This window comes from Zalophus californianus, chromosome 12 (assembly GCF_009762305.2).
Source record: "Zalophus californianus isolate mZalCal1 chromosome 12, mZalCal1.pri.v2, whole genome shotgun sequence".
NCBI lineage: Eukaryota > Metazoa > Chordata > Mammalia > Carnivora > Otariidae > Zalophus > Zalophus californianus.
The window spans coordinates 103,854,183-103,880,563 of NC_045606.1; the positions used below are offsets into that span (position 1 = coordinate 103,854,183).

At 45.9% G+C, this 26,381-nt stretch overlaps 2 protein-coding genes across 5 annotated transcripts in view; one reads left to right on the forward strand and one right to left on the reverse strand.

Moving 5' to 3' along the window:
• Positions 1-2,554: 2,554 nt before the first annotated feature.
• LOC113911156 overlaps positions 2,555-26,381 on the forward strand; it is a 31,386-nt gene continuing 7,559 nt past the window's right edge. For 2 of the 3 annotated variants that reach the window (XR_003516381.2, XR_003516380.2), the window contains exons 1-5: positions 2,555-2,820; positions 17,983-18,124; positions 23,001-23,303; positions 24,162-24,241; positions 24,845-24,989. Coding sequence is in view for 1 of the 3 variants with exons in the window: in XM_027573329.1 (XP_027429130.1) it covers positions 2,582-2,820; positions 23,001-23,303; positions 24,162-24,241 (622 nt within the window). In the remaining 2 variants the exon portion in view is untranslated. The remainder of the gene's footprint in view (positions 2,821-17,982; positions 18,125-23,000; positions 23,304-24,161; positions 24,242-24,844; positions 24,990-26,381) is intronic. The other variant, XM_027573329.1, reaches the window with a different exon arrangement.
• Positions 24,984-26,381, reverse strand: part of PAXIP1 (PAX interacting protein 1) — a 51,230-nt gene continuing 49,832 nt past the window's right edge. For both annotated transcript variants that reach the window (XM_027573325.1, XM_027573324.1), the window contains 3 exons: positions 26,306-26,381; positions 26,168-26,228; positions 24,984-25,600 (listed from right to left, as the gene is read on the reverse strand). In XM_027573325.1, the coding sequence (XP_027429126.1) occupies positions 25,585-25,600; positions 26,168-26,228; positions 26,306-26,381 (153 nt within the window). In that variant the 3' untranslated portion in view covers positions 24,984-25,584. The remainder of the gene's footprint in view (positions 25,601-26,167; positions 26,229-26,305) is intronic.

The following is a 26,381-nucleotide window of genomic DNA, read 5'->3' on the forward strand; positions in this document are numbered from 1 at the left end:
ACTCCAGTCACCTGAGGCCAAGGCAATGCTGGAGCAGCCAGACGGTCTCCTGACCCAGGACGTGCCTGTCACATGACTTCAGTCATTGGTGGTGCAGACCCCCTCTGTTGAACTTGTTTCTTTCGGTGATCCGATTCTTCCCCCGCAAAGCACGGGGCTGCTTTATTTGGAGGAGAGTAGATGGAGGAAGACAGCATCCCAACCTCTGCGCTGGTGGGTTCAGATCTCTGTAAGTGAAGTCCCACGTGGTCGTCAGTTCCAAGACGACTGGGGCCAGACAGCTGGAGCCAGCAGGGGCTGGAGGCCAGCACAAGGCCCGGCCAAGGGCCAGTGGGAATTGGGGTGCCTCTCCAGGGGACCTCCGTCTGGCTAGCTCAGGGCCTGGATGCCGGAGACGCACAGGAGGGGTGAGTCACTGCTGGCGATGTGGGAACATAGGCTTAAGTCAACCTGCGCTCACTTGACTTAGCCCCTCCCCAACCTACCCAGACACCCTCCTGCCCCCAGCACAGCCGCCTCCCAAATCTCCCAAAGATGGGCCAGTTTCGGTGACACAGCCACGGCTCTGCCCAGAGGCTCAGAGGCTGAGCTTCTGGTGGTGAGGACGGCCAGGGCCCACCCCAGTGTCTGCCACAGTATTCCGGGGAGGACAGCGTGCTGGCCACAGCGAAGGGGTATTTCTCACGGGCGTCCCCTGAAAGAACACACAGTAAATGTCTCCTAATGGGCTTTGCCATCTGTGAAGTCACTTTCGTCGTCATCACCTGAAGAAGTCCTGGCTTGTCACAAGAAAGCCATCTTTACCCCCAACAACGGGGTTTAACAAGATATCCTGCCGCTCCTGGAAAGTAAAATCCCCAGTAAGATTCTCGGAGGGCTGTGGGCTCTTGGTGGAACACCGTCACGGGCCCATGCCCCCGGGAGGTCGTGGCCACACTCACCCACAGGCCCTCTGCCGCCTCCCAGGACCGCTGGACAGGCGTAGTTCTGACATCAGGGAGCGGGAGCCGGGGTGGCCGCTGGGCCCGGCACCTGCCCCCCAGAAAGGACAGTTCCAATGAGGAGAGGACCGAGAGGTGGGGCCAGTGGGCAGAACCCAAGCGTTGAGTCCCATGAGCCGGCTCCTCTCCAGGTCTCTGCTGCCCCCCATCCTGGGGCAAGTGTCCTAACCTCTCAGAGCCTAACGCCTCTCCTTGATGGAACATAGTCCCTCAAAGGGACAACGATGTGAGCGATGGGTGGAAATTCCTAAAGTCATGCTTAGCCCGCAGTAACCAGTCCATAAAGTGGAACTAATGTTCAGAACGTCTAGGATTTGTTTTCTTAAATCTTTAACCAAAAGAGCTGAAAAAGCCCTGACAATTTGCATTTCAACAGTTTCTTAAACTACATCCTGAAAAGTCTTTGGGAAACAGGTTTCCAGGCGCTGGAAGTGGGGCCTCTCTTCCCAGTCAGAAGTTCCGGAAACAGCTCAGTGGCCATGGACAAGCCACGTGAACTTTGGGGCTCCAGTCAATGGGCGATGTGCTGGCCGACCGAGGGTCCCTAAGCGGCTCCGATCGCGTGAAACGCGCCCTCCGTGTCAACGTGTGCAAGCCCCTCATCGCGTTAGTCCTGCTTCCCGCCAGGCTGGCAGGCGCTGGGCCCCCTCCAGCCCACACGCCTGAGAAGGCCCTGGGAGGCCTGACCCCCCGCCCGGGCCCCCAGGGGCAGGACCAGGGTCTCCCTCCCAGCAGCGGACGACAGAGCTCTCCCGCCAGCCCCGCCCCCCGAGCCGACCCCCCCCCCCCTCCGCCCCCGCCCCCGCCCCCGCCCCCGCCTCCACCTCGCTCACCCACAGCGAGCCCCCTCCGCCCCGCCCCGCAGCAGCAGCCCTCCCGCCCGCACCCCCAGGTGCCCGGCAAGGCCCCTCCCCGCCTCCGGGGGCCACGCGTGGACGCAGCCCGCAGAGGGCAGCAGAGGCGCAGCGCTGGGCCGCACGCCCGCCGGCGGTGCTTCGGTAAGTGGCACGCGGGTGCCGGGGCCTGGCAGGCGGCGGGGAGGCCGCGGTAGCGGCGTGGGAGCCCGGGGAGGGGAGGTGCCGCAGCCCGCGCCCAGCTCCGCTCGAGCGCAGGCGGCACAGGCGGCACAGGCGGCACAGGCAGGGCGTGGAAGGGCGGGCTCCCGCGGGCAGGGGCGGCCGCGGCGCGGAGGAAGGACCGGAGGTGGGACACCCAGGGGCTGCGTGCAGGGCTGCGGGCGCGGAGAGCGCAGGGGCGCGAGGGCCTGAAAGCAGCGCCGGGCACACCCGCCAGCAGCCTCCCCGCGCGTCGGGAGCCGAAGCCGTGGCGAGCCGCACGGGAGACGGGGCGGGGGGCCCCACGGGGGGGGTGGCCTACGGGGCGAGGGGGGCCCAGCGCGGCCTCGGAAAAGCACGGTGGCGCGGCAGGTGCCAGGCCGGGCGGGGAGAGGCCTCACTGAGGACTTGCTCCGGTACGGCGGGCGGAGACCCTGCGGCCGCGGCGGCACAGTGGTGACCACGGACGCGTCCTCGCCGTGGGCCTGTGTGGGGTAAGGAAACTGCTGTCAAGCGTTAACGAAAATGCTCAAGATCACCGAAGAGCAAATTCACTCTTCCAACCCAGGGCTGTGTGTCCTTTGCTCTCAGACGGGCCTTGATTCACTTCTAGACCCAGCTGGTGAACTGGCGAACGTCCAAGGTCCCAGCGAACCCGCGGGGGGCTTCCAGAGGCAGAGCCCACCCAGCCTTGCGGAGAGGGCATGCCCGGGACACCTGACCACCGCACAGCCTCCACCAGTCAGCGATTTGGGAAACCTCAGGTAATGTGGACTCCAGGCAGCCTTCCCTCCTTTGAGGCGGCTTCTCTGGGTAGAAACCATGCCCTGCTTGAACTCGGGCATTGAGAAGGGACCCCGACAGCCTTCACCGTGGCTGTGCTCTCACGCCAGGCCTCCGGTTCCAGACCATCACTGATAGTTTGAGTCTATCATTCCATGCAGTTGGGTGCTGCATTCCAGAACGGTGTTCTTACAGGTGCTTCTCTTCGGGCTAATTGAGCATTTAACTAGCATCTGTAAATTCGTCCATCTGTGCTGAAACTTCGTGATGTAATTATCTTTGGGATTAGCATGTGTGTGGTCTTTTCTCTCTTCCGTGCATCATGTTAAGGTACTATTTCAAAGAGGCTGTTTTTGTTTCCTGGGCTTCACTGAACACAAAAGCAAGGGTTGCTCGTTTTCAGGAGCTGTTAAAATGAGTGCAATGAGTAGTTTTGCATATGCAGGAGGTATTTGCAGTTTAGCTATGAATTGTGGGATTTGTAACCAGTTCTTAAGTTCTGATACTGTTATATCCAAACCTAGAAAGTAACTTTGCTTTTTATTAACATAGGCACAGACTTTCAAAAGTTCAAATGTTTTTCTGGGGAAAACAGATTGTGTGCCTGTGGGGGGTGTGTGTGTGTGTAAAGGAACCAGCATAATTAACATGCCGTCGTTCCTTCTCTAGATAACTTTCCGTACAAAAAGGCATCATTCTAAGGAAAAGAAGTTATCAATGCAAAATGAACAAACCTTTTTTAAAAATTTTAAAGAGAAAGGAAGACTCTTACTGGAACCCAAGTTAAGACCACTGCCCCAGGACAACACAGTCTTCACAAAGAAGAGAGGGCTCTGGGGAAGGACCATGTGGTGCAGGATTATATATGCTTGTGGGTTTTTTTATTTTTTTTATTTTCTTATTTCTTTTTGTATTATTTTGTTAATTACCATACATTACATCATTAGTTTTTGATGTAGTGTTCCATGATTCATTGTTGGCGTATAACACCCAGTGCTCCACGCAGAACGTGCCCTCTTTAATACCCATCACCGGGCTAACCCATCCCCCCACCCCCCTCCCCTCTAGAACCTTCAGTTTGTTTCTCAGAGTCCATTGTCTCTCATGGTTCGTCTCCCCCTCTGATATCCCCCCCTTCATTCTTCCTCTCCTGCTATCTTCTTTTTTTTTTTAACATATAATGTATTATTTATTTCAGAGGTACAGGTCTGTGATTCATCAGTCTTGCACAATTCACAGTGCTCACCATAGCACATACCCTCCCCAATGTCCATCACCCAGCCACCCCCAACCCCCCCCCCCCCCCCACTCCAGCAACCCTCAGTTTGTTTCCTGAGATTAAGAATTCCTCATATCAGTGAGGTCATATGATACATGTCTTTCTCTGATTGACTTATTTCGCTCAGCATAACACCCTCCAGTTCCATCCACGTCGTTGCAAATGGCAAGATCTCATTCCTTTGGATGGCTGCATAATATTCCATTGTGTATATATACCACCTCTTCTTTATCCATTCATTTGTCGATGGACATCTTGGCTCTTTCCACAGTTTGGCTATTGTGGACGTTGCTGCCACAAACATCAGGTTGCACGTACCCCTTCAGACCCTTACATTTGTATCCTTGGGGTAAATACCCAGTAGTGCAATTGCTGGATCGTACGGTAGCTCTATTTTCAACTGTTTGAGGAACTTCCATACTGTTTTCCAGAGTGGCTGCACCAGCTTGCATTCCCACCAACAGCGTAGGAGGGTTCCCCTTTCTCCGCAGCCTCACCAACATCTGTCGTTCCCTGACTTGTTAATTTTAGCCATTCTGACTGATGGGAGGTGGTATCTCATTGAAGTTTTGATTTGGATTTCCCTGATGCCGTGCGACGTTGAGCACTTTTTCATGTGTCTGTTGGCCATTTGGATGTCTTCTTTGGAAAAATGTTCATGTCTTCTGCCCATTTCTTGATTGGATCAATTGTTCTTTGGGTGTAGTTTGATAAGTTCTTTGTAGATTTTGGATACTAGCCCTTTATCTGATATGTCATTTGCAAATATTTTCTCCCATTCTGCCGGTTGTCTTTTGGTTTTGTGGACTGTTTCTTTTGCTGTGCAAAAGCTTTTTATCTTGATAAAGTCCCAATAGTTCATTTTTGCCCTTCCCTTGCCTTTGGCGATGTTTCTAGGAAGAAGTTGCTGCGGCTGAGGTCGAACAGGTTCCTGCCTGTGTTCTTCTTTAGGATTTTGACGGACTCCTGTCTCACATTTAGGTCTTTCAACCATTTGGAGTCTATTTTTGTGTGTGGTGTAAGGAAATGGTCCAGTTCATGCTTCTGCATGTGGCTGTCCAATTTTCCCAACACTCTTTGTTGAAGAGACTGTCTTTTTTCCATTGGACATTCTTTCCTGCTTTGTCAAAGATGAGTTGACCATAGAGTTGAGGGTCCATTTCTGGGCTCTCGATTCTGTTCCACTGATCGATGTGTCTGTTTTTGTGCCAGTACCATACTGTCTTGATGATGACAGCTTTGTAATAGAGCTGGAAGTCCAGAATTGTGATGCCGCCAGCTTTGCTTTTCTTTTTCAACATTCCTCTGGCTATTTGGGTCTTTTCTCGTTCCATACAAATTTTAGGATTATTTGTTCCATTTCTTTGAAAAAAAGTGGTTGGTATTTTGATGGGGATTGCACTGAATGTGTAGATTGCTCTAGGTAGCATTGACATCTTCACAGTGTTTATTCTTCCAATCCATGAGCGTGGAACGTTTTTCCATTTCTTTCTGTCTTCCTCAGTTTCTTTCGTGAGTATTTTATAGCTTTCTGAGTACAGATCCTTTTCTCTTTGGTTAGATTTATTCCTAGGTATCTTATGGTTTTGGGTGCAGTTGTAAATGGGATCGACTCCTTAATTTCTCTTTCTTCTGTCTTGTTGTCGGTGTATAGGAATGCCACTGATTTCTGTGCATTGATTTTATATCCTGCCACTTTACTGAATTCCTGTCTGAGTTCTAGCAGTTTTGGGGTGGAGTCTTTTGGGTTTCCCACATAAAATATCATATCATCTGCAAAGAGTGAGAGTTTGACTTCTTTGCCGATTTGGATGCCTTTTATTTCTTTTTGTTGTCTGAGTTCTGTGGCTAGGATTTCTATACTATGTTGAATAGCAGTGGTGATAGTGGACATCCCTGCTGCGTTCCTGACCTTAGGGGGAAAGCTCTCAGTTTTTCCCCATTGAGAATGATATTCGCTTTGGGTTTTTCATAGATGGCTTTTATGGTATTGAGGTATGTACCCTCTATCCCTATACTCTGAAGAGTTTTGATCAAGAAAGGTTGCTATAGTTTGTCAAATACTTTTTCTGCATCTATTGAGAGGATCATATGGTTCTTGTTCTTTCTTTTATCAATGCATTGTATCACATCGATTGATTTGCGGATGTTGAACCAACCATGCAGCCCAGGGATAAATCCCACTCGGTCGTGGTGAATAATCCTTTTAATGTACTCTTGGATCCTATTGGCTAGTATTTTGGTGAGAATTTTTGCATCCATGTTCATCAAGGATATTGGTCTGCAATTCTCCTTTTTGATGGGGACTTTGTCTGGTTTGGGGATCAAGGTAATGGTGGCCTCATAAAACGAGTTTGGAAGTTTTCCTTCCATTTCTATTTTTTGGAACAGTTTCAGGAGAATAGGTATTAATTCTTCTTGAAATGTGTGATAGAATTCCCCTGGGAAGCCATCTGGCACTGGGCTCTTGTTGGGAGATTTTTGATGACTGCTTCAATTTCCTTAGTGGTTATAGGTCTGTTCAGGTTTTCTATTTCTTCCTGGTTCAGTTTTGGTAGTTGATACATCTCTAGGAATGCAGCCATTTCTTCCAGATTATCTAATTTGCTGGCATAGAATTGCTCATAATATGTTCTTCTAATTGTATTTCTTTGGTGTTGGTTGGGATCTCTCCTCTTTCATTCATGATTTTGTTGATTTGGGTCATTTCTCTTTTTGATAAGTCTGGCCAGGGGTTTATCAATCTTGTTAATTCTTTCAAAGAACCAGCTCCTAGTTTCGTTGATCTGTTCTACTGTTCTTTTGGTTTCTATTTCATGATTTCTGCTCTGATCTTTATTATTTCTCTTCTCCTGCTGGGTTTAGGCTTTATTTGCTGTTCTTTCTCCAGCTCCTTTAGGTGTAGGGTTAGGTTGTGTATTTGAGACCTCTCTTGTTTCTTGAGAAAAGCTTGTATTGCTATAGACTTTCCTCTTAGGACTGCCTTTGCTGCATCCCAAAGATTTTGAACAGTTGTATTTTCATTTTCATATTTTTCCATGAATTTTTTTAATTCTTCTTTAATTTCCTGGTTGACCCATTCATTCTTTAGTAGGATGCTCTTTAGCCTCCATGGATTTGAGTTCTTTCCGACTTTCCTCTTGTGACTGAGTTCTAGTTTCAAAGCATTGTGGTCTGAAAATATGCAGGGAATGATCCCAATGTTTTGGTACCGGTTGAGACCTGATTTGTGACCTAGGATGTGATCTATTCTGGAGAATGTCCCATGGGCACTAGAGAAGAATGTGTATTCTGTTGCTTTGGGATGGAATGTTCTGAATATGTCTGTGAAGTCCCTTTGGTCCAGTGTGTCATTTAAAGTCTTTATTTCCTTGTTGATCTTTTGCTTAGATGATCTGTCCATTTCAGTCAGGGGGGTGTTAAAGTCCCCCACTATTATTGTATTGTCGATGTGTTTCTTTGGTTTTGTTATTAATCGGCTTATATAATCGGCTGCTCCCATGTTAGGGGCATAGATATTTACAATTGTTAGATCTTCTTGTTGGATAGACCCTTTAAGTAGGATGTAGTGTCCTTCCTCATCTCTTATTACAGTCTTTGTTTTAAAATCTAATTTGTCTGATACAAGGATTGCCACCCCAGCTTTCTTTTGGTGTCCATTAGCATGGTAAATGGTTTTCCACCCCCTCACTTTCAATGTGGGGGTGTCTTTGGGTCTAAAATGAGTCTCTTGCAGACAGCATATCGATGGGTCTTGTTTTTTTTATCCAATCTGATAGCCTGTGTTTGTGGTTTTTTTCATAAAGAGTTACAAATCATTGTGACAAAGGACTTCCCAGAAGGTTACAGACTTTATTTTTTTCTCTTTATTTTATATTTTAGTATGTGCAAGGCTGAATGACTTTAAACTTACGGGACCCAGAGAGATTTTTTTTTTCTTTTTAATTTTGGAATGCCCCTTTTTGGTCAATTTTAAACAAAGCAGATGTACGGTATATGCACAGGACAGAAATAGAGCCCATGCTCTGAGGTTTTGCCAAGTCATTTTGACTCCGGTAAATGTTAAAGTATAGCTTCCCTGGAAGCCCAGGAGCAGGGCCCACAAATGTTCAAAGTTAAATTGTCCTTTATCACTTCCTCCATTTGATCAATAATCTTTCCTCAGCACAGACAATCAATCTGATCACGGACAATCAATCTTATGTTTTCATGTCCCTTGGTGCCAGCATGCCTGGCTTATCTGCCCTGGGGCTAGGAATGAACATATATATTTTTTCACCCAGAGTTCCTTGGTGGGGGCAACTCATTGTAACGTTAATGGTGGGAAGCTAGGGAGTGATACATGTTCTATATGAAGTCCAACTGACGAGCAGTCAGTACATGTGCTTGGCTTAGGTTGTCTCGTTTTGCATTTGGTAAAGCATTTGCTTCACTGGTGCATGGAGACTAAAAGAATTCTAATAAGTACAAGTTGAAGGAACCAATGTGATGTTGCGATAGACATAAGCAGGAGAAAAATCCAGAGTCCCTTACATGCATTTTGATAGAAAGGTGGGGAATGTATGATTATTCCGGAGAGAAGATGGAGCGTGCACACGGAGTAGACATACTCCTAACGTGCCTTCAGTGGTTACTCTGGGCAGAGACGTAACGTCAGGAGGAGACCAAGTTCAGGCCCTGATGTCAGGAGGGTATCTCAGGACAGGGAGAAGTGGCTGTGGGTGCACTCTGAGAGCTGGTATGACCTGGACAGAGTCTTGGGCTTGTTGTCTTTGGTAAGGAACGCAGGGCGAAGCTGTTCCAGGCAGGAACCGTATCAGTTGACCCTGAGCCCAGGCTGCTGCGGAGACAGCCAGTGGATTCGTTAGCCGGGTCTGAAAGACACAACAGCTGACTAGGTCAAAACAGTTCTCTGAAAAACAGGCTTTAAATCTTTTGCTAGTTTCAACCTCATTAACCCTGTGGGGCGTGGTTTCAGTTCCTCCCTGAGCTACAACTATTCCTCAGTTGAAGAATTGGGATGATGACCACTCTGGCTACTTTCTTATCTCCTTGGGTGAGGTAGGTTTTGGGTAAAGAGCAGGTTTTGTAAACCTTAGCTGTAACATACGTACGTGCAGGGCTAAGCAGAAGTTTCTAACCTGCAGGTCACGGCAGCAAGGGAAATAGAAGCAACATGGAGTCAGACGTGCTGAGATTTTTCCTGTTATAAATTCCCATTGTCAATCCTTCATTCCATTTCTACGGAGCATGGACAGAAGTCTGTCTTCTGTAACTACTTCAGCTGACTTAGGGTGCAGTCAGGACCTTGGAAGGGAAGGATTTGACATTGCAGGATGTAACTTTTGGCCCCTTGTGTTAATAAATAGTTCCCTATTTGAGAACTTAGACATTTTCCCACATAGTTTGGCAATACATGACATCGTTAATTTCATCCCGGAGTGTATTCCAAGGAGTAGTAACAGCGTAACCAGGGGTGATAGCCTCTAAAGTCGATCTGATCCCAGTGAGTATCCAAGAGACTACATCAGTAAACCAGTCCTATCCACCTTAAAAAAGGGGTGTGTGTGGTGGTCAGAGGCCTCTTGTGCCCATGAGACTTGCTTCCTGATTTTATTTAGATGGGTTTTTACTTCCCAGGAGGAGTTAATATAGGTGCAGCAAGTGATGTTAGCCACGGTATAGACTCTGCCTCGTTCAGCAAGCGGTCAGGTAATTAAGAAGAGGCATTTCTATGGAAACAAAAGGAAAACACTGGTTCATGGTTGGAGCAAATTATAAACCCAGTGTCTGAGTCCTGAGTGCTGCCAGCAGGGAGATTTCTACATGTCAGCCTCGAAGTATCCTCAGATGGAGTGGGGGCAGGGAGCAGCAATCGATGGACTTCTCTGGTTTATATAGTTCAAACGCCTCTGGTGATCCTTTTGAGTGGCCCATAAAGCAACAGGCACTGACTGTCTATACGTAAGCTGTTGTGGCCCTGAGGTTCCCACACCTGCCAATCCATGAGCATGGGATATCTTTCCATTTGTTTGGGTCATTTTCAATTTCTTTCATCAGTGTTTTATAGTATTCAGAGTATAGGTTTTTCATCTCCTTTGTTAAGCTTATTCCTAGGTATTTAATTCTTTTTGGTGCAATTGTAAATGGGATTGTTTGTCTTAATTCCCTTCCTGTTACTCCATTATGAAATGCAAGATTCCTGTGTATTGATTTTGTGATCTATGACCTTACTGAATTCATTTACCAGTTCTAGTAGTTTTTTGGTGGAGTCTTTAGGGTTTTCTATAAACATTGAGGATGATGTTGGCTGTGCGTTTTTCATTTAAGGCCTTTATTATGTTGAATTATGGTCCCTCTATAGTCCTACTTTATTGAGGGTTTCCATCATGAATGGATATTGTACTTTGTCAAATGGTTTTTCTGGATCTATTTAAATTATCATATGGTTTTTATCCTTTCTCTTATTGATGTGATGTATCACGTTGATTGATTGAACCCCTCGCATCCTAGGACTAAATCCCACTTGTTTGTGGTGAATGACTTTTTTAATGTATTGTTGGATTTGTTTTGGTAGTATTTTGTTGACGATTTTTGTGTCTGTGTTCATCAGAGATATTGGCCTGTAGTTCTCTTTATTTATTTATTGTTTTTGTGGTGTCTTTATCTGGTTTTGGTATCAGGGTAATGCTGGCCTCATAGAATGAATTTGGAAGCTTTCCTTCCTCTTCTATCTTTTGGAATAATTTGAGAAGAGTAGGTATTCACTCTTCTTTAAATGTTTGGTAGAATTCACCTGTGAAGCCATCTGGTCCTGGACTTTTGTTTGTTGGGAGTTTTTTGATATATTTATTTCTGTGATGTTGGTTGTACTGCTCTTTCATTTCTGATTTTGTTTGCATTCTCTCTCTTGGTGAGTCTGGCTGAAAATTTATCAAATTTGTATCTTTCCAAAGAAACAGCTCCTGGTTTCATTGATCTGTTCTATTGTGTTTTTAGTTTCTATTACATTTATTTCTGCTCTAATCTTTATTATTTCCTTCCTTCTGTGGTTTCGGATTTTGGTTGTTCTTTTTTCTTCTGGTTTCTTTAGGCATATGCTTAGGTTATTTGAGATTTTTCTTGCTTTCTGGGGTAGGCCCGTACTGCTATAAACTTCCTTATTAGAACAGCTTTTGCTGCATCCCAAAGATTTTGGACCATTGTGTTTTCATTTGTCTCCATAGATTTTTTGATTTCCTCTTTGATTTCTTGGTTGACTGATTCATTGATTACTAAAAAGTTATTTAACCTCCATTTATTTGTGGTTTTTCCAGATTTTTTTTTCTTGTGGTTGCTTTCTATTTTCATAGTGTGATCAGAAAAGATGCATGGTATGACTTTGATCTTTTGAATTTGTCAAGACTTGTTTTGCAGCCTAATTTGTAAATCATTCTGGAGAATGTTCCATGTGCACTTGAAAAGAATGTGTATTCTGATGTTTTAGAATGGAATGTTCTGAATATATCTGTTAGATCCATCTGGTCCACTATTTTATTCAAGGCCAATGTTTCCTTGTTGATTTTCTGTTTGGATCATCTATCTGTTAATGTAAGTGGGTTGTTAAAATCCCCTACTCTTATTACTATTGATTATTTCCTTTATATTTGTTATTAGCTACTTTATGTATTTGGGGGCTTCCAAGTTAGGTGCATAAATATTTATGATTATATCTTGTTGGATTGTTCTCTTTATGGTTATATAGTGTCCTTGTCTGTCTCTTGTTACAGTCTTCTTTTAAAGTCTGTTTTGTCCAATATAAAGTACTGCTACCCCAGGTTGCTTTTCACTTCAGTTTCCATGATACTTTTCCATCCTTTCACTTTCAAGTCTGCATGTGTCTTTAGATCTTAAATGATGGGTACATACAGATGGGTCTTGCTTTTTTATCCATTCCGTCACTTTGTGTCTTTTGATTGTTTAGTCCATTTACACTCAAAGTAATCATTGAGAGGTATATACTTATTGCCATTTTGTTACTTTATGGTTGTTTTCTAGTTCTTCTCTGTTCCTTTCTTGCTCTCTTCTTTGATGGTTTGTTGGTCTTTAATGATATCCTTGGATTCCTTTCTCTTAATTTTTGCATATCTTTTACCGATTTTTGATTTGTGGTTACCATTAGATTTATATATAACATTTATGCATATGGAATTCCATATTAATTTGAACGCATTCTAGAAGCACGAAATTTTTACTCCTCTCTCCTGCCACACATTTTAGGTATATGGTGTCATACTTTACATTCTTTTATTTTGTGAGTCCCTTCATTGAATTTTTATAGATATACTTAATTTTGCTGCTTTTGTGCCTCCTACTTTTCTTACTCCTGCGATGGTCTTTCCTCTCCACTCAAAAGAATCCTCTCTAACATTTCTTTTAAGGTTGGTTTAGTGGTCATGAAATCCTTGAACTTTTGTTCATGTGGGAAAATCTTTATCTCTCCTTCTATTCTGAATGATAGCCTTGCTGATAGAATATTCTGGGCTGGAGACTTTTTCTTTCAGCACTTTGAATATATCATGCCACCCTCTTCTGGCCTATAAAGTTTCTGCTGAAAAATCAGCTGAGAGCCTTATGGGGTTTCCCTTGTATGTAACTGTGTGTTGTTGTTGTCGTTGTTTTTCTCTTGCTGCTTTTAAAAGTCTCTTTATCGCTACTTTATCGCTACTCTTTATCGCTACCATTTTAATTACTATGTGTCTTGGTGTGGACCTCCTTGGATTGATTTTTTTCTGTGGGCTCTCTGTGCCTCCTGGATCTATATTTCTGTTTCCTTCCCCAGATTTGGGAAGTTTTCAGCTATTGTTTCTTCAAATAAATTTTCTGCCTCCTTTTCTCTCTTCTCCTTCTTGGACCCCTATAATGCAGATGTTATTATGCTTGATGGTGTCTGTGTTCCTTTAGTCTATTTTCATTTTTTGTTATTATTTTTTCTCTCTCCTGTTCAACTTGATTGCTTTCCATTGCTCTGTACTCCAGGTCACTGATGTATTTTTCTGCTTCTTCTAGTCCACTATTTATTCCATCTGGCGTATTTTAAATTTCAGTTATTGAGTTCTTCATCTCTGATTGTTTCTTTATGTTTTCTGTCTCTTTGTTGAGGGTATCCACTGAGGTCCTCCGTTCTTTTCTCAAGTCCAGTATCTTTATAACCATTACTTTAAATTCTCTGCCAGGCATATTATTTTTCTCTGTTTTGCTTAGGTCTCTTGCTGTGATTTTGTCTTGTTCTTTCATTTGGGACAAACTCCTCTGTCTCCTCATTTTATCTAACTCCCTGTGTCTGTTTCTGTGTGTTAGGAAAGTCAGCTACGGGGCGCCTGGGTGGCTCAGTTGGTTAAGCAACTGCCTTCAGCTCAGGTCATGATCCTGGAGTCCCGGGATCGAGTCCCACATCGGGCTCCCTGCTCTGCGGGGAGTCTGCTTCTCCCTCTGACCCTCTTCCCTCTCGTGCTCTCTATCTCTCATTCTCTCTCTCTCAAATAAATAATAAAATAAAATCTTTAAAAAAAAAAGAAAGCTACGTCTCTTGCTTTGAAAAGTAGTGGCCTTTGGGGCGCCTGGGTGGCTCAGTCATTAAGCGTGTGCCTTCGGCTCAGGTCATGATGCCAGGGTCCTGGGATCGAGCCCTGCATCGGGCTCCCTGCTCCACGGGAAGCCTGCTTCTCCCTCTCCCACTCCCCCTGCTTGTGTTCCCTCTCTCACTGTCTCTCTCTCTCTCTCTGTCAAATAAATAAATAAAATCTTAAAAGAAAAAAGTAGTGGCCTTTGGAAGAATCCCATGGTACCCTACAGTGCTGTGTCCCCTGTTCAACAGAACCCTTCAGGGGTGTCTCCTGTGTATGTTGCATGTGCCCTGCTATTGTGGCTATGCTGCTTTTTCCCTTAGTGCATTTGTCTGTAGTGGCTCTCTTTGCCTGTTGTGGGCAGATTTGGTCCCTGTGTTGTTAGGTGGCCAGTCTGGGGCCACCTTAGGCTTGAGTGGAGTCAGACCAAGCATTTGTGAGATGCAGTAGTACCAGACTGCAGGGCACTTTCCCTGTCTTGTCCCCTGAGAAGCTTTTCTTGGTGAGCAGGGCCTGTAGTCAGACCAGCTGTCTGCCCCCAGCAGTGGAACTAGGGTGTATGGTTATCTTTCCCATTCTCTGGAATGGGAGTCACTTTGGAGTAGTGCTGGCCCCTGTTGGAGCTCCTTGCACACTGCCAGGCTTGTGGTACTGGCTTTGGATGGGTTCTGGCCAAAGGTGTAATGGTGGGGGCAGGTCCACAGGAGAATATGGTGATGGGGTGCTGGTGATACCAGCAGAGTTGCTGGTCCTTAGGAGTAGACCTGCATCAGCCCAGGAAAACTCACTGAGGGAGGGATGGAGGGGCAGCTCCACAGAAGTGTGTGGTGACAGGGCACACTGTTAGCCAGCTAGATGGAGAGTGTTTGTGCTGTGCTGGTTCCCGCCAGTGTCTGTGTATCTAGGCTGGGGCAGGGGAGGGAGGTGGCACCCACCAGTTCTTTTGTTCTCGGAGAATTCTCCCAAAGATCCTTGCCCCTCCAGCACATGCTCTGAGATGAGTAAATAAATCTCCTCCCCGTATACACCAGGTGTTTTTCAAACTGCTACGTGTATGCTCTCAGTAAGGCTGTTTGTTGTGCTGTCTCTTTAAGGGCAGGAACTCAGTTTCCTCATAACCCTCCTCACTCTCCCAGGGCCCCATCTACTGGTTTTTAAAGTCACAGGTGGTAAGCTCATTGATTGTAAGAACTCCTGAAGTTAGGCCCCTCTGGTTTTCAAAGCCAAATGTTATGGGGATATGGGTTCCTGGTGCCTGGGGTGGGGTCTGCTCTTCTCCCTTCCGTGGCCGCAGCATCCCTCCCTCCTATCTAATTCCCTTCCTACTGTCTTCCACATGATCTCTTCTCCACATTTAGCCGTAGAGAGTCTGTTCTGCCAGTCTTCGGGTCATGTTCTGGGTTGTGTACACAACCAGGTGATGTGGGTGTTTCTAGTTGAATCCATGGGACAAAGTGAGCCTAGGATCACCTACTCTGCCACCTTCCCCCTCATATCCTATACAAGTGTATTTTTAAAATTCATTTATTCCAATCTTAGTCATCCTGACCACATATAAAATTATTTTCCAAAGAGTCCCCTTCACAAACCAACAACTTCCTTTTGCATTTAGATTTTGTCATAAGTTTTTTCTCTCTAAATAACCAGTCTTGTGTCAGGACAAAATTACTTTCTTTGCTCTCGACAAAAATTTATTCTCATTCTTTATACCTTTCTTATATATCTTCTACTTTTGCTACATACAGAGTTGGTTTCCTTATTTCCAGCAGTCTCAATTACATTTAGGAGAATTTTAACTCTTGGAAACCATCGTCTCCTGTGAAAACGTAGTAACCAATAATGAACTACTACACGAGAGTTCTTTAGATTGGGAAGTTTATGAATATATTTTATGTGTTCTAGCAACATATTTTTTCATAGTACAACTTTCAATAAAGCATAAAACGTGCTTATCAGGAGACCGTATTTTTAGATTCTTTGTAATAAGCCAAAAGCAGATAAACCCATGTTTAGTAATTGATATTTCAGTATTTTATCTTTTTTTGGAAAAAACTTAGATATTCAATGAATTCAACCCAATTTGTTATTTAACCTAACAAAATTTCAAAGTTTTAGGTTACCAAAGATTTTGGAAGCTATTTAAAAGTTTCTGAACCTTTTCCTTAAAATTTAATTTACTTGCTCTTAACAATTACCCATGAAAACTTAATGAAACAAAATCGACCACCATTTTAAGTCATTTTTTGCTGACAGATTACAACAGTGACAAGATGAATCTAATAAACTCAGGTAGGATAAAAGCTGATTATCTGTATTATATTTGATGTTGATAGTGCCAAAAACATGTCTCTTTTAATTAAACTAACAACCTTGAATTAGTTTTAATACCGAATATGCTGTACCTGTGTCCGCTGAAACATTATTCAATTTGTGTGTCTCCCCCACCCCCACCCCCACCCCCACCCCCCATCAATTTTACCTGGGACTTGTGTGGGGAAATCTTCAGTGGGTGGTTTGAGTCCAGGGGAGTCCTCGGCCCCTTCAGGCTGATTTGGGAGGTGCTCCAGTTTGAACCTCATAAGGAGGTGGCCTGCCTGGTGCTTTTTTGCTCCTAGGCAGTGAGGGTAGGAAAAGTAGAAGCAAATGGTACTGGAGGCACTGAGGGTGGTACGCGGCCAGCTGTGTGAGCAGCCCCGACGGTGGTTGTGCAGGAACTGGAGGAAGGGGAGGCTGAGGCAGATTCCAGTGGGGACTAACACCTCCCCATTTCTGTGTCCCGTGTCTCCCTCCTGCAAAACAGGCCTTCTCTCTGGGTGCTTTGCAGCCCTCTGGAGGAGGCAGAGGAGCAGACAGATTGGCTGTCAGTTCTAGTGCTTGTGCTTGGGGAGGTGGATTTGGGATTTCCAATGTCTGCCTGTTTTCCTCATTTTTCTGACTACTGAGTAGGGGGGTTTGGGTGTCTTAGATTTTTGCCCATCTCCATCTCTCTGGACCATCGTTGGGTTCCTTCACATGAGGCATCTTTATTACAGAGTAACATAAAAGCCTGAATGTAGGGAATTTCATCCCAGATCGTAAAAACTTGAAAAACATTTGAGTTAGTTTTAATCTTTCTGAGTCTTAGAGAGTTTTTACGAGCGCTTGCCTTTAAACCAATTAAATAGAGCTCCTTTACAAATTAATTTGAGCAATGTCATCCCAAGGTGGAGAAAATATCTCTCAGTTACTACACGTGGACACATACACACAAGACGCAAACAAAATTTAGCCATTGTTTCACTAATATTTGTGGAGAGGACATTAAAGACCCAATTTCCAAATATTTCCCTTTTATTAAAGCAAATCCAATCACAGGATAGCATTATAATTTATGGATCCGTTAGTTCTTTTCCATTTTCTGGTCAGAACACAGCTGGTTTTGTCCAAAGAGACCAAAAGCTGCAGGAACAAACCAAATGAAGCCCAGAGTGCCTCTTTGAACGCTGCTGGTTCCTTCCCCAAAGCCGGGGGCTTCATTGGACCAAAATAGCTTCGTAGTTTCTGGTTATGTGGTCTTACACCTGGCTTTCTAATTGTGTACACAAGAAAAATAACTCCGACGTGTTGAAAGAACCCCATTCAGGCCATCTGAGACTCAGGTTATCCATCCTTAGGCAGATTTTCCCATTTCAGTAAGCGCTTGCAAGCAGAGGCTCCGTAGGTGCTGTGCATAGAGCCTGCCGGAGTTCCTGTAGGTGGTTGTTGGTTTTCTGGGAGCTCTTCAGCTTTGGAAGCGTGGTTCCCCATTCCTTCTAGTTTCAGCCTTATCCTGAATAAGATCTAAGGGTGTTAAGTGTGGTGGATCCAGAGGGTGCTGCTTGTGTCACTTCCAAAGGGCTGTGATACACTCTCTTATGTGTCTCGGTTTCTCCCATCGAGGGGGCTTAGAGCACTGGATGATCAATCCTTATGTGTGCACCCAGGGACGAACGAATCGTTAATTACCTTATGGGATGGGAAATTCCTATGGGACCACTACACATCCCGAGGAATATCATCAGACACTTCCTTTAGGCTTTCGGTCACCTGAAAGCACCATTTGGCTGGAAGGAGCAAGTGTTCCTTCTCTTGGAAGCTGAATGATTCAGGCTCTCATGCTTGTAAGCAGAAAATTTACTCCAGCCTTATAACAGTTATAATTATCAATTTAATTATAATTAAAAGAACTAAATCCTATTGGTGATTCTCACCTAGAGAACGTTATTGGTAACCCTCAACAGCTTGAATAAAAGGACTGTTGATTCAAAGTGAGGAGGTTGGATATCAGGAGACTTCACCAACACACCTGTGAGAAGTCCGAGGGGCACCAAGGGCCCGTGCTGGTACTGAGCTGAGCTCCAGACAGCCCCCAGGCATTGTCAGGTGAGTTGCTCCGGTATCCTGCTGACTGCACCCAGAAATGTTGAGGCAGAGAGAACAAACCTTTTTTAAATTTTTAAAGAGAAAGGAAGAGTCTTATTCAAGTCCAAGTTAGGACAACTGCCCGGGACACACAATCTTCACAAAGAAGGGTGCCCTGGGGAAGGAACATGTGTGCAGGGTTGTATGTTGTTGTTGTTGTTTTTAAACCTAGAGTTACAAATCATCCTGAGGAAGGACATTCCAGAAAGTCACAGACTCATGTTTCTAGTATGTGTAAGGCTGAAGGACCTTAATCTTATGGGAACCAGGGGAGGGTTCTTTCCTTTGTTTGGAATGCTGCTTTTTATTTATTGTTTTTTTTTTTTTTAACAAAGCAGATGTACAGTGTGTGCACAGGGCAGAAATAGAACCCATGCTCTGAGGTTTTGCCAAGTCATTTTGATTCCGGTAAATGTTAAAGTATATCTTTCCTGGGAGCCCAGGAGCAGGGCCCACAAATGTTAAAAGTTGAAAATTTATGGGGCGCCTGGGTGGCTCAGATGGTTAAGCGTCTGCCTTCGGCTCAGGTCATGATCCCGGGGTCCTGGGATCGAGTTCCGCGTCGGGCTCCCTGCTCCTTGGGAGCCTGCTTCTCCCTTTGCCTCTCTCTCTCTCTCTGTCTCTCATTAATAAATAAATAAAAATCTTTAAAAAAAAAAGTTGAAAATTTATTTTATCAAAGTATCACACATAATCCAAAACTGGGATCATCTTCTTTCTGTTGCCTAATGATGCCGGATGACAGTGATGATGAGCAACCATCATACCTAATTTCTATATTAGAGCAAATCTGAAAATAGGAATCAATAGAAATACAAACCGAGTATTGTACGTGCACTTGCAAAACAAAGTTTCCAAATGATAAATCCTGACTGCAGAAGAATCAGGACAACTGGGATTGTTCAAAAGACCAGCTCTGGGCAGGTACCACATGCTCCATTCTATAGCCTTGGCTCTCTGGTGTCAGGTGCTGCAATAGACTCCCATCTGAAAAAATAAAAACTATTCCTTAGGCAAGTCTGCAGAAGGAAGGGTACAGACAGTTCTAGAATAAAATCTTAACAGTTGTCAATCCATATCAACATAAACCGCACCCCTCAGTATCTCCAGCACCCCGGTATGCTGGCACACCTGGCGGGAAGCTGCCATGTTGCCTCTCCGGGGACTGAGGCCCGGCAGCGCCCGCTGCATCACGGGGCAGGTGGCCACCTTCACCTTGAGTTGGGGTGAGGTGCAGCTGATGACTGCAGTTTAGGTCCAGAATCAGGACGGTCATGCTCAAGATGTCACCCAGTGGTGAACCTGCTGTCTCCTGAGGGCACGGTGTCTAGCCAAAGCCAAGGCACCCCTGTTGGTTGTTCTCAAGGCTGATCTGTGAGTCTTCATTAAAGAGGTTATGAAACGTCCAAGGGCACTTCCATCCAGGACCTCTAGAACTCATGCGGCTGGGCGGCGGCTCACGTTTCCCCAGAATTCTCCCTGCTGCCTTGGCCAGCGCTGGCCCCCTCCGCTCCGCTCCGCTCCGCCTGTGTCTTCCTGCGGGACCGAGCCGCGGGCGCCATCGGAGCTGACGCTCAAGGCTGCGGCCCGGCCCGCACGCAGCGGCCACCGGGTCCCCGAGAGGAGGAGCGGGGCGCCGAGGGGGTGCCTTTCTCTGCCTCCCCTCCCCAAAAAGAACCGGGCACGCGCAGCACCCCAGCCCGCGAGGCCGGCTCTGCCTCGGTGGCCTCACCGCCAGCAGTGTTCTGCGCAGCTGGAACCTAACGGGAGCGCTGTTCTCATCACACGGAGCCGGTGGTCGTAAAAGGCCTCACCCGAGCCGTGGGATGCGGGTGTGCGTCTAGTGCTGCCCGCGGCTCCCCGCACTGCTCCGGGGCGCACAGTACCGATCTCGCAGGGGCCGCGGCTGGCCGTGCTCCTGACTGCGTGTCCCCTTGCGCTCCCCTCCCACTGAGGCTGCAGCCTCCGGCGGCTTGCTTCAAGGTGACCTTCCCACTGGGGAGTATTTCTTTTGCTTCTCACTCAGCGGAGAAAATACCATCCTGGACTTCAGAACCCGTTTCCTCCCTTCCAGGAGCAGGGGTGGGGGTGGGGGGCAGCTGCAGACCACCGCCACTCACTCGGAACTTCGGAGAACAAAACCCACAACAGTGACTGTGCCAACAGACTACCAACCCCCGGGCGCTTGGCAGTCCACATACCACACTCCTAAATCCCTGTACGTACGTGACCTGCTTTTCCAGCCTTGGGCATCCTGACCCTCTTCACTCCCGGGTCCCTGCACCTGTTTCATTCCAGGTGGGGCTTCCTTTCATCGTCTGGCAAACCGGGATGAGTAACAGAGAAGGTCCCTCCTCCGGCCTGCCCTGAAGACCTCGTAGGTCACCCTGGCCCAAACGGTCCGGACGGCCTAACTTAGAAGCCTCGGAGCTTTGAAGCCTCACACCAAAACCCAACATGGCTCAGTGGGCAGAAGGGTCCAGCCTTCCATGGTCTGAAAAGGCTGTCTGGACCATTTACGTCTGTCCTCATTGCTCTTCTGGAGAGGCAGCTCTGCACGGACCCTGATTCTGTGATACTGGAAGTGCTTTGCCATCTACTGGTTTTTGTTTTGTCTTATTTTTAACACAGTAAATCTTTAATCTTTCCTGAGCCAAAGTCTTTTTTTTTTTTTTTAAGATTTTATTTTATTTGAGAGAGAATGAGAGAGAGCACGAGAGGGAAGAGGGTCAGAGGGAGAAGCAGACTCTCTGCTGAGCAGGGAGCCCGATGCGGGACTCGATCCCCGGACTCCAGGATCATGACCTGAGCCGAAGGCAGTCGCTTAACCGACTGAGCCACCCAGGCGCCCCCCAAAGTCTTTTTCAGATGTGATGGGAGCCACAGAAAACTGTGCAGATGTATGTACACGCATACCCACACACACTGATCCGTTCGCCTGGGATTAACTCTCCAGTGGATCTGGGGTTCTGGCCACTCGCTGTACGTGTTCAGTGAAAGCCTGTGCAAGACCGAGGGTGAGCCCACGAGAGGGCCTTCCGCCTTCACTCCTCACTGGCTTCACTGGCGCTCTTCATTTCCTCCTTCATTTTCTAAAATTATGGTAAAACCCATAAAATTTGCCATGTTAGGCATTTTGTAGCGTATGGTGAAGTGTTACTGGGCACATGTGCAGTGTTGTGCGACCATCACCATCTCCAGAACTTTTCATCGCCCCCAACTGAGACTGTCCCCATTACACACTCACTTCCACTCCCCTTCTCCTACATTTTGCTTATCAGTCGATGGGCACTTGGGTTGCTTCCAACTTTTGGCTACCGTGAATACTGCTTGTGAACGTGGGTGTAAAAATGTCTCACGAAGGCCCTCCTTTCAATTCTTTTGGGGATATACCCAGAAGTAGAATTGTTGGATCATAAGGTAGTTCTGTTTTTAAACTTCGAGGAACCTCCATACTGTTCTCCAGAGTGGCTGCACCAGGCTGCATTCCCACCAGCAGTGTAGGAGGGGTCCCCTTTCTCCGCATCTTTGTTTTTGTTTTTCTTTTGTTGGGTAGCAGCCATCCTGACGGGTGTGAGGTGGTAGCTCATTGTGGTTTTGATTTGCATTTCCCTGATGATAAGTGATGTGGAGCATCTTTTCATGTGCTTACTGGCCACTCATACATCTTCTTTGGAGAAACGTCTATTCAAGTCCTTTGCCCATTTTAAAATCAGGTTGTTTGTTGGGAAGAGTTGTAGGAGTTCTTTATATACTCTGGATATTAGCTCCTTATCAGGTATAGGATTTGCAAATATTTTTTCTTATTCCACGGGCTGCCTTTTCACCGTTGGTTGCATCTTTTTAAAAAAAAATTTATTTGAGAGAGAGTACATGAGAGAGGCGAGGGTCAGAGGGAGAAGGAGGCTCCTTGCTGAGCAGGGAGCCCGATGCAGGACTCGATCCCGGGACTCCAGGATCATGACCTGGGCCGGAGGCAGTCGCTTAACCGACTGAGCCACCCAGGTTCCTGGTTGCATCTTTTGATACACAGTTTTTAATTTTGGTGTGATCCAATTTACCTGTTTTTCTCTTTGTTGCTTGTGTAGGCTGGATCAGAGGCTAAGGCAACGGAAAAACCTGCAAGAACCAGGAAGGGCTTTACAGGTCTTAGTGAGTGGAGAAGGTTGCCAGACGGGAGTGGGAGGGTAGCCTGACACGAGGAACAGGAAGTAATTCTGTGTGGCTGCTGGGAATGAGGAGCTCGGTGGGCATGTCACACGGCTTTAAGAAAGACTTCACACATGACAACGCGGGGACTTTCTTCTCTTAGCAGGAATGCGACAACAGTACAGAGGGTACCGGGAGGGGAAGCGCCTGGAGGCAAGAGGGCATCTTAAAAAACCTTGCTGAGATTTGCAAGGGAAGGCGATGAGCCCAGCGGTAAGGGGGACGCACAGACGTGACCACTCGCGCAGCCGGGTTGCCGGAGCGAGGTGAGCTGCAGACGGGCAGTAAGGCAGAGGGGCACCTCGGGAGGCAGCCCTTTGCTGTGGGGCGCATTGAGAACCAGGATGGGGGCCTGCAGGACGCGCAGAGGCCGACGGAACAGATGTGTGTGCGGGAATGCCGACGGGCACTGGCGGGTATGTGGAGGCAACCAGCTTCCCACGAATGCAGACCTTAATTTCACGTTTACTTTTTGATTCAACAAACATCAGGGATTTGGGAGGACTTCCTGGGAGTGCGAGCACTTGAGTCAGAGGAGCTTTTGCCTCCTGCCTGCAGATCTCCAGCAGCCTTGTTTGCTCGCAGGCCAGTGTTGTGCGGCCGGTACCGCTCACCATTCTTTCTTCAGTCACCAGGTATCGGCAGGATTAAAACATGTCCAGCTTTTCCTAACGAGAGCAAGGACACGCAGTATTTCTTCCACTTTCTTCTCGACACCTTGCACCTACCCAGACGGAAGCAGACCTTCTGCAGCCTTGTCTGTGGCAGGGAATGGAATTCCAGTGACTCTGCACAGAGCAGTGATCTTGGGGCTACTTGGACGGACTGTATACCTCCTCACTGGCACTCGCGTTTCCAGAGAGCCCGTGCCGATGGCCGCTGACATGACAGCTACACCTGGTCACCGAGCACAGAGATGCACCTCGTGCAGGTGAGCTGGACTTTTAATCTTATTTAACATTAAGTGACAGTAATTTTGTTACTAGAACACACTCATGCTTTGAATAACCTGGGCATATAAATCTTTTTAAATTGTAAGTGGTATGAAATCTAAATACAGATAAAATATTCCTAATGAAAATTTAGTGTCAGAATTGAGATGTGTGCTAAGTGTAAATAAAATACAGTAGACTTAAAGACTGCACCAAAAACAAGCAAACAAAAACAAAACAAAAACCCACTATCACAATAATTTTGTAAAATACTGATGACCTATAGCTGGAACAATATTTTAGATACATGGTGTTATAAAAATTTAAAAACATTTTTTACTGTGGCTATTAGGAATTTTTACATTGCATGTGTAGGTCATATTTCCATTAAATAACCTTGAGCCAGACAAAACAACAGGATTAAGTGACAGACTTCCTTTTCTTAGAAGAAAATAACTTTTTAAATCACCTTCTGTAAGAAGCATTTACTTGAAATCTCTATTCTTCTACATTCGTATGAAACTCCCGAGCCACCAAATCCGTGCTCAGCAGCTGGGCAAGCCAGTTGGCTGCAGACAGCTCCTGGAGTGTTTAAGAATTATTTCTTGGCAGGTTTTGAAAAAAAAAAAAAAAATACTAATTGAAAGGTTAATCAAATCAGTCATACTTGCATGTTGGTTAAACAAACACCCTGTCTCCACTGAAGACTGAACAGATGCATGAGACTCCGCACAGAAGGCCCATTTTTTCCATCCGCGCCTTCACTTTCCTTCAAGGGTGTGAGCCGTAGGGCAATATTCTGAATACTTTGCCATCAAAACTGTGTTCTCAAATATGAAACTCTTCTTCCCTTCCAGGATCTTGCAGAACCTAAGATATTTCATAGCAACACTAATTCCATCTGTTGTACGTGACAGGAAATGGGTCAGTTCTACAGGTTAGTACTTCTAAGTTTGCTTAGGTACAAAACGATTGGCTTCAAAGCAGACACATCTTGAGGTACAATTTGTTAAAAATACAAGTAAATGCCAGAGTATTGTACATCTAAGAACAACTGCTCTTAAGGCATACTTTAAAGAGCTCAAGATAAATACTTCTGGCAGCCAATTAAATGTCAGTCACTTTAGGCTGAGTGAGCCTGAAGGTGTGCCTGCCCTGGTAATGGGGCGGGCTCCCCGGGAAATCCCACAGAAGGTCAAGGGTTAGGGCAGAACTTGAAGACACTGGCCCTTACTTAAAACCGTGAAGTGTGTGGTGATTTCCTTTCCACTTGGAGAAAGAGCTGTGCGTGGTCCTATGCCAGCAGAGCTGGGAGGAACACCTGAAGAAGGGTTGTCCTGAGTGTGTGACCGTCATCAAAGCCCTATAGGGACACTGAGAACTCTCCTGACACGGAATTCAGTTCATTCCTTGTTCATGTCTTTAGTGCATGTGCACCACCTACACTGTATTGAAAGAATGTGCAGTTAAGGAATTATCGAGCGGGTCACAACTATTCCTAGGGAAGACATTTCAGAAATTGTTATGGAAGCAAATTCAGTGTTTCAGGAACACACCTGATGAGCACAGTGAGAGCAACTCTGAGCGTCTGGGACTGTGGCCTCCGATGCAATCCCACAGGAAGTGTCGAAGCACCGGACGTGGAACAGAGCAGGACGGACGTGTGGTCCTCAAGGTTCTGACCGGTGGGTGCAGTGCCACGGTGGCGGCCGTCCCTCTGCTTGGGAGTTTGTTACGCTGGCAGAGGATGGCTGCCTTCCAGATATTCTATTTTGCCTTGAAATTACTTAAAATGTGATCCAGTTTGATGTAAATCATATAAATTATGCAAAAAAAAAAAAAATCACTCAATTCTAAGTTCAAAAGTACATTTATTTAAAATGTGGGCAAGATATCAATATAAAAGAAAAGAGTATAAGAAATAAAAATAAAGTACAAAACATTTCAAATCTTTAACATCCATAATTTAGAGATAGCAAGGTCTTTATTTACACCATTTTACTTGTAGCTGAAGTTTTGTTAACAGTGTTGTGAAAACATTTAAAAACCTGGCAAATGAATCATAAAACCTAATGTGGGCTCGTAAATTCATATAATACAAAACATAATTTATGTTTCCTCAGAATAAAATTACACATCTTAATAAGATGCAGTATATTTATTATCTGTGTTCTCCTGCTTTAAAATGCTTGCCTGCTGAAGCAGCTGGAAAACACGGGCACCTGAAGGGGGGGCGCCGCCGGACGTCGTCCCAGGGCTCCAGTCGCTGTGTCGACGCCATCAGTTAAATTTATATGTAAGCTTGTTGAGGAAAAACCATTTCAAACACAATGCAAACTAACACCGCACACAGGGTGCCAAATCTAGTTACGGCAGTACCCTGCCAGCATAAAGCTGTCAGTCCTGCTGCACATCGCAATCCCAGGGAGCTTTAAAAATGCCCGTGCACACAACTCGCGCAGCCCGAGTGCACCAGGCCCCCCCGCACTGACAGGACCTGGCGAGTGTGCCCTGCGGTCAGAGCCGCAGTCGTGGCTGATGAAGCACAGGCTGACAGTCCGGGAGCCCATCCTCCCGGGGCAAAATCAATCCGTTTCCTTCTGTCTCTAGATGGAAAATGGTAACAAGGCCCCTGAGAGGACACCCACATAACTTTTAAAGCAGTTCTTTCTGAAAGTAAAAGGAGTACATAACAGGCGTTTACAGGTATATATATATTTTTTTTAATCTGGAAATTATATGAAGAAAATGCTTATTACAGCACGGTGTCTATAAATACTAGGACTTTTATCACTAACTCGGGCACATATGCACAGTACATACGGTTCTGGTATCAGTGGGGAGCTGCTCTCCAAAAGGATATGATTCATAGTCCAGTGTTTGTGTGAGCACTCCAGTTAGAACAAACTCCGCGTTGTGAACATCTGAAAGGAACGAAACAAGCTCAAAGTGTGCTGTGTCTACACATGCTCCGATAAAGGGCAAGAGCAGTGAGACTTACCTATTCCTCTGGCAAAATATTCTCGACATAAGTGAAGGTCATTTTCACAGGATATTAAAATTATTTCTGACAAACT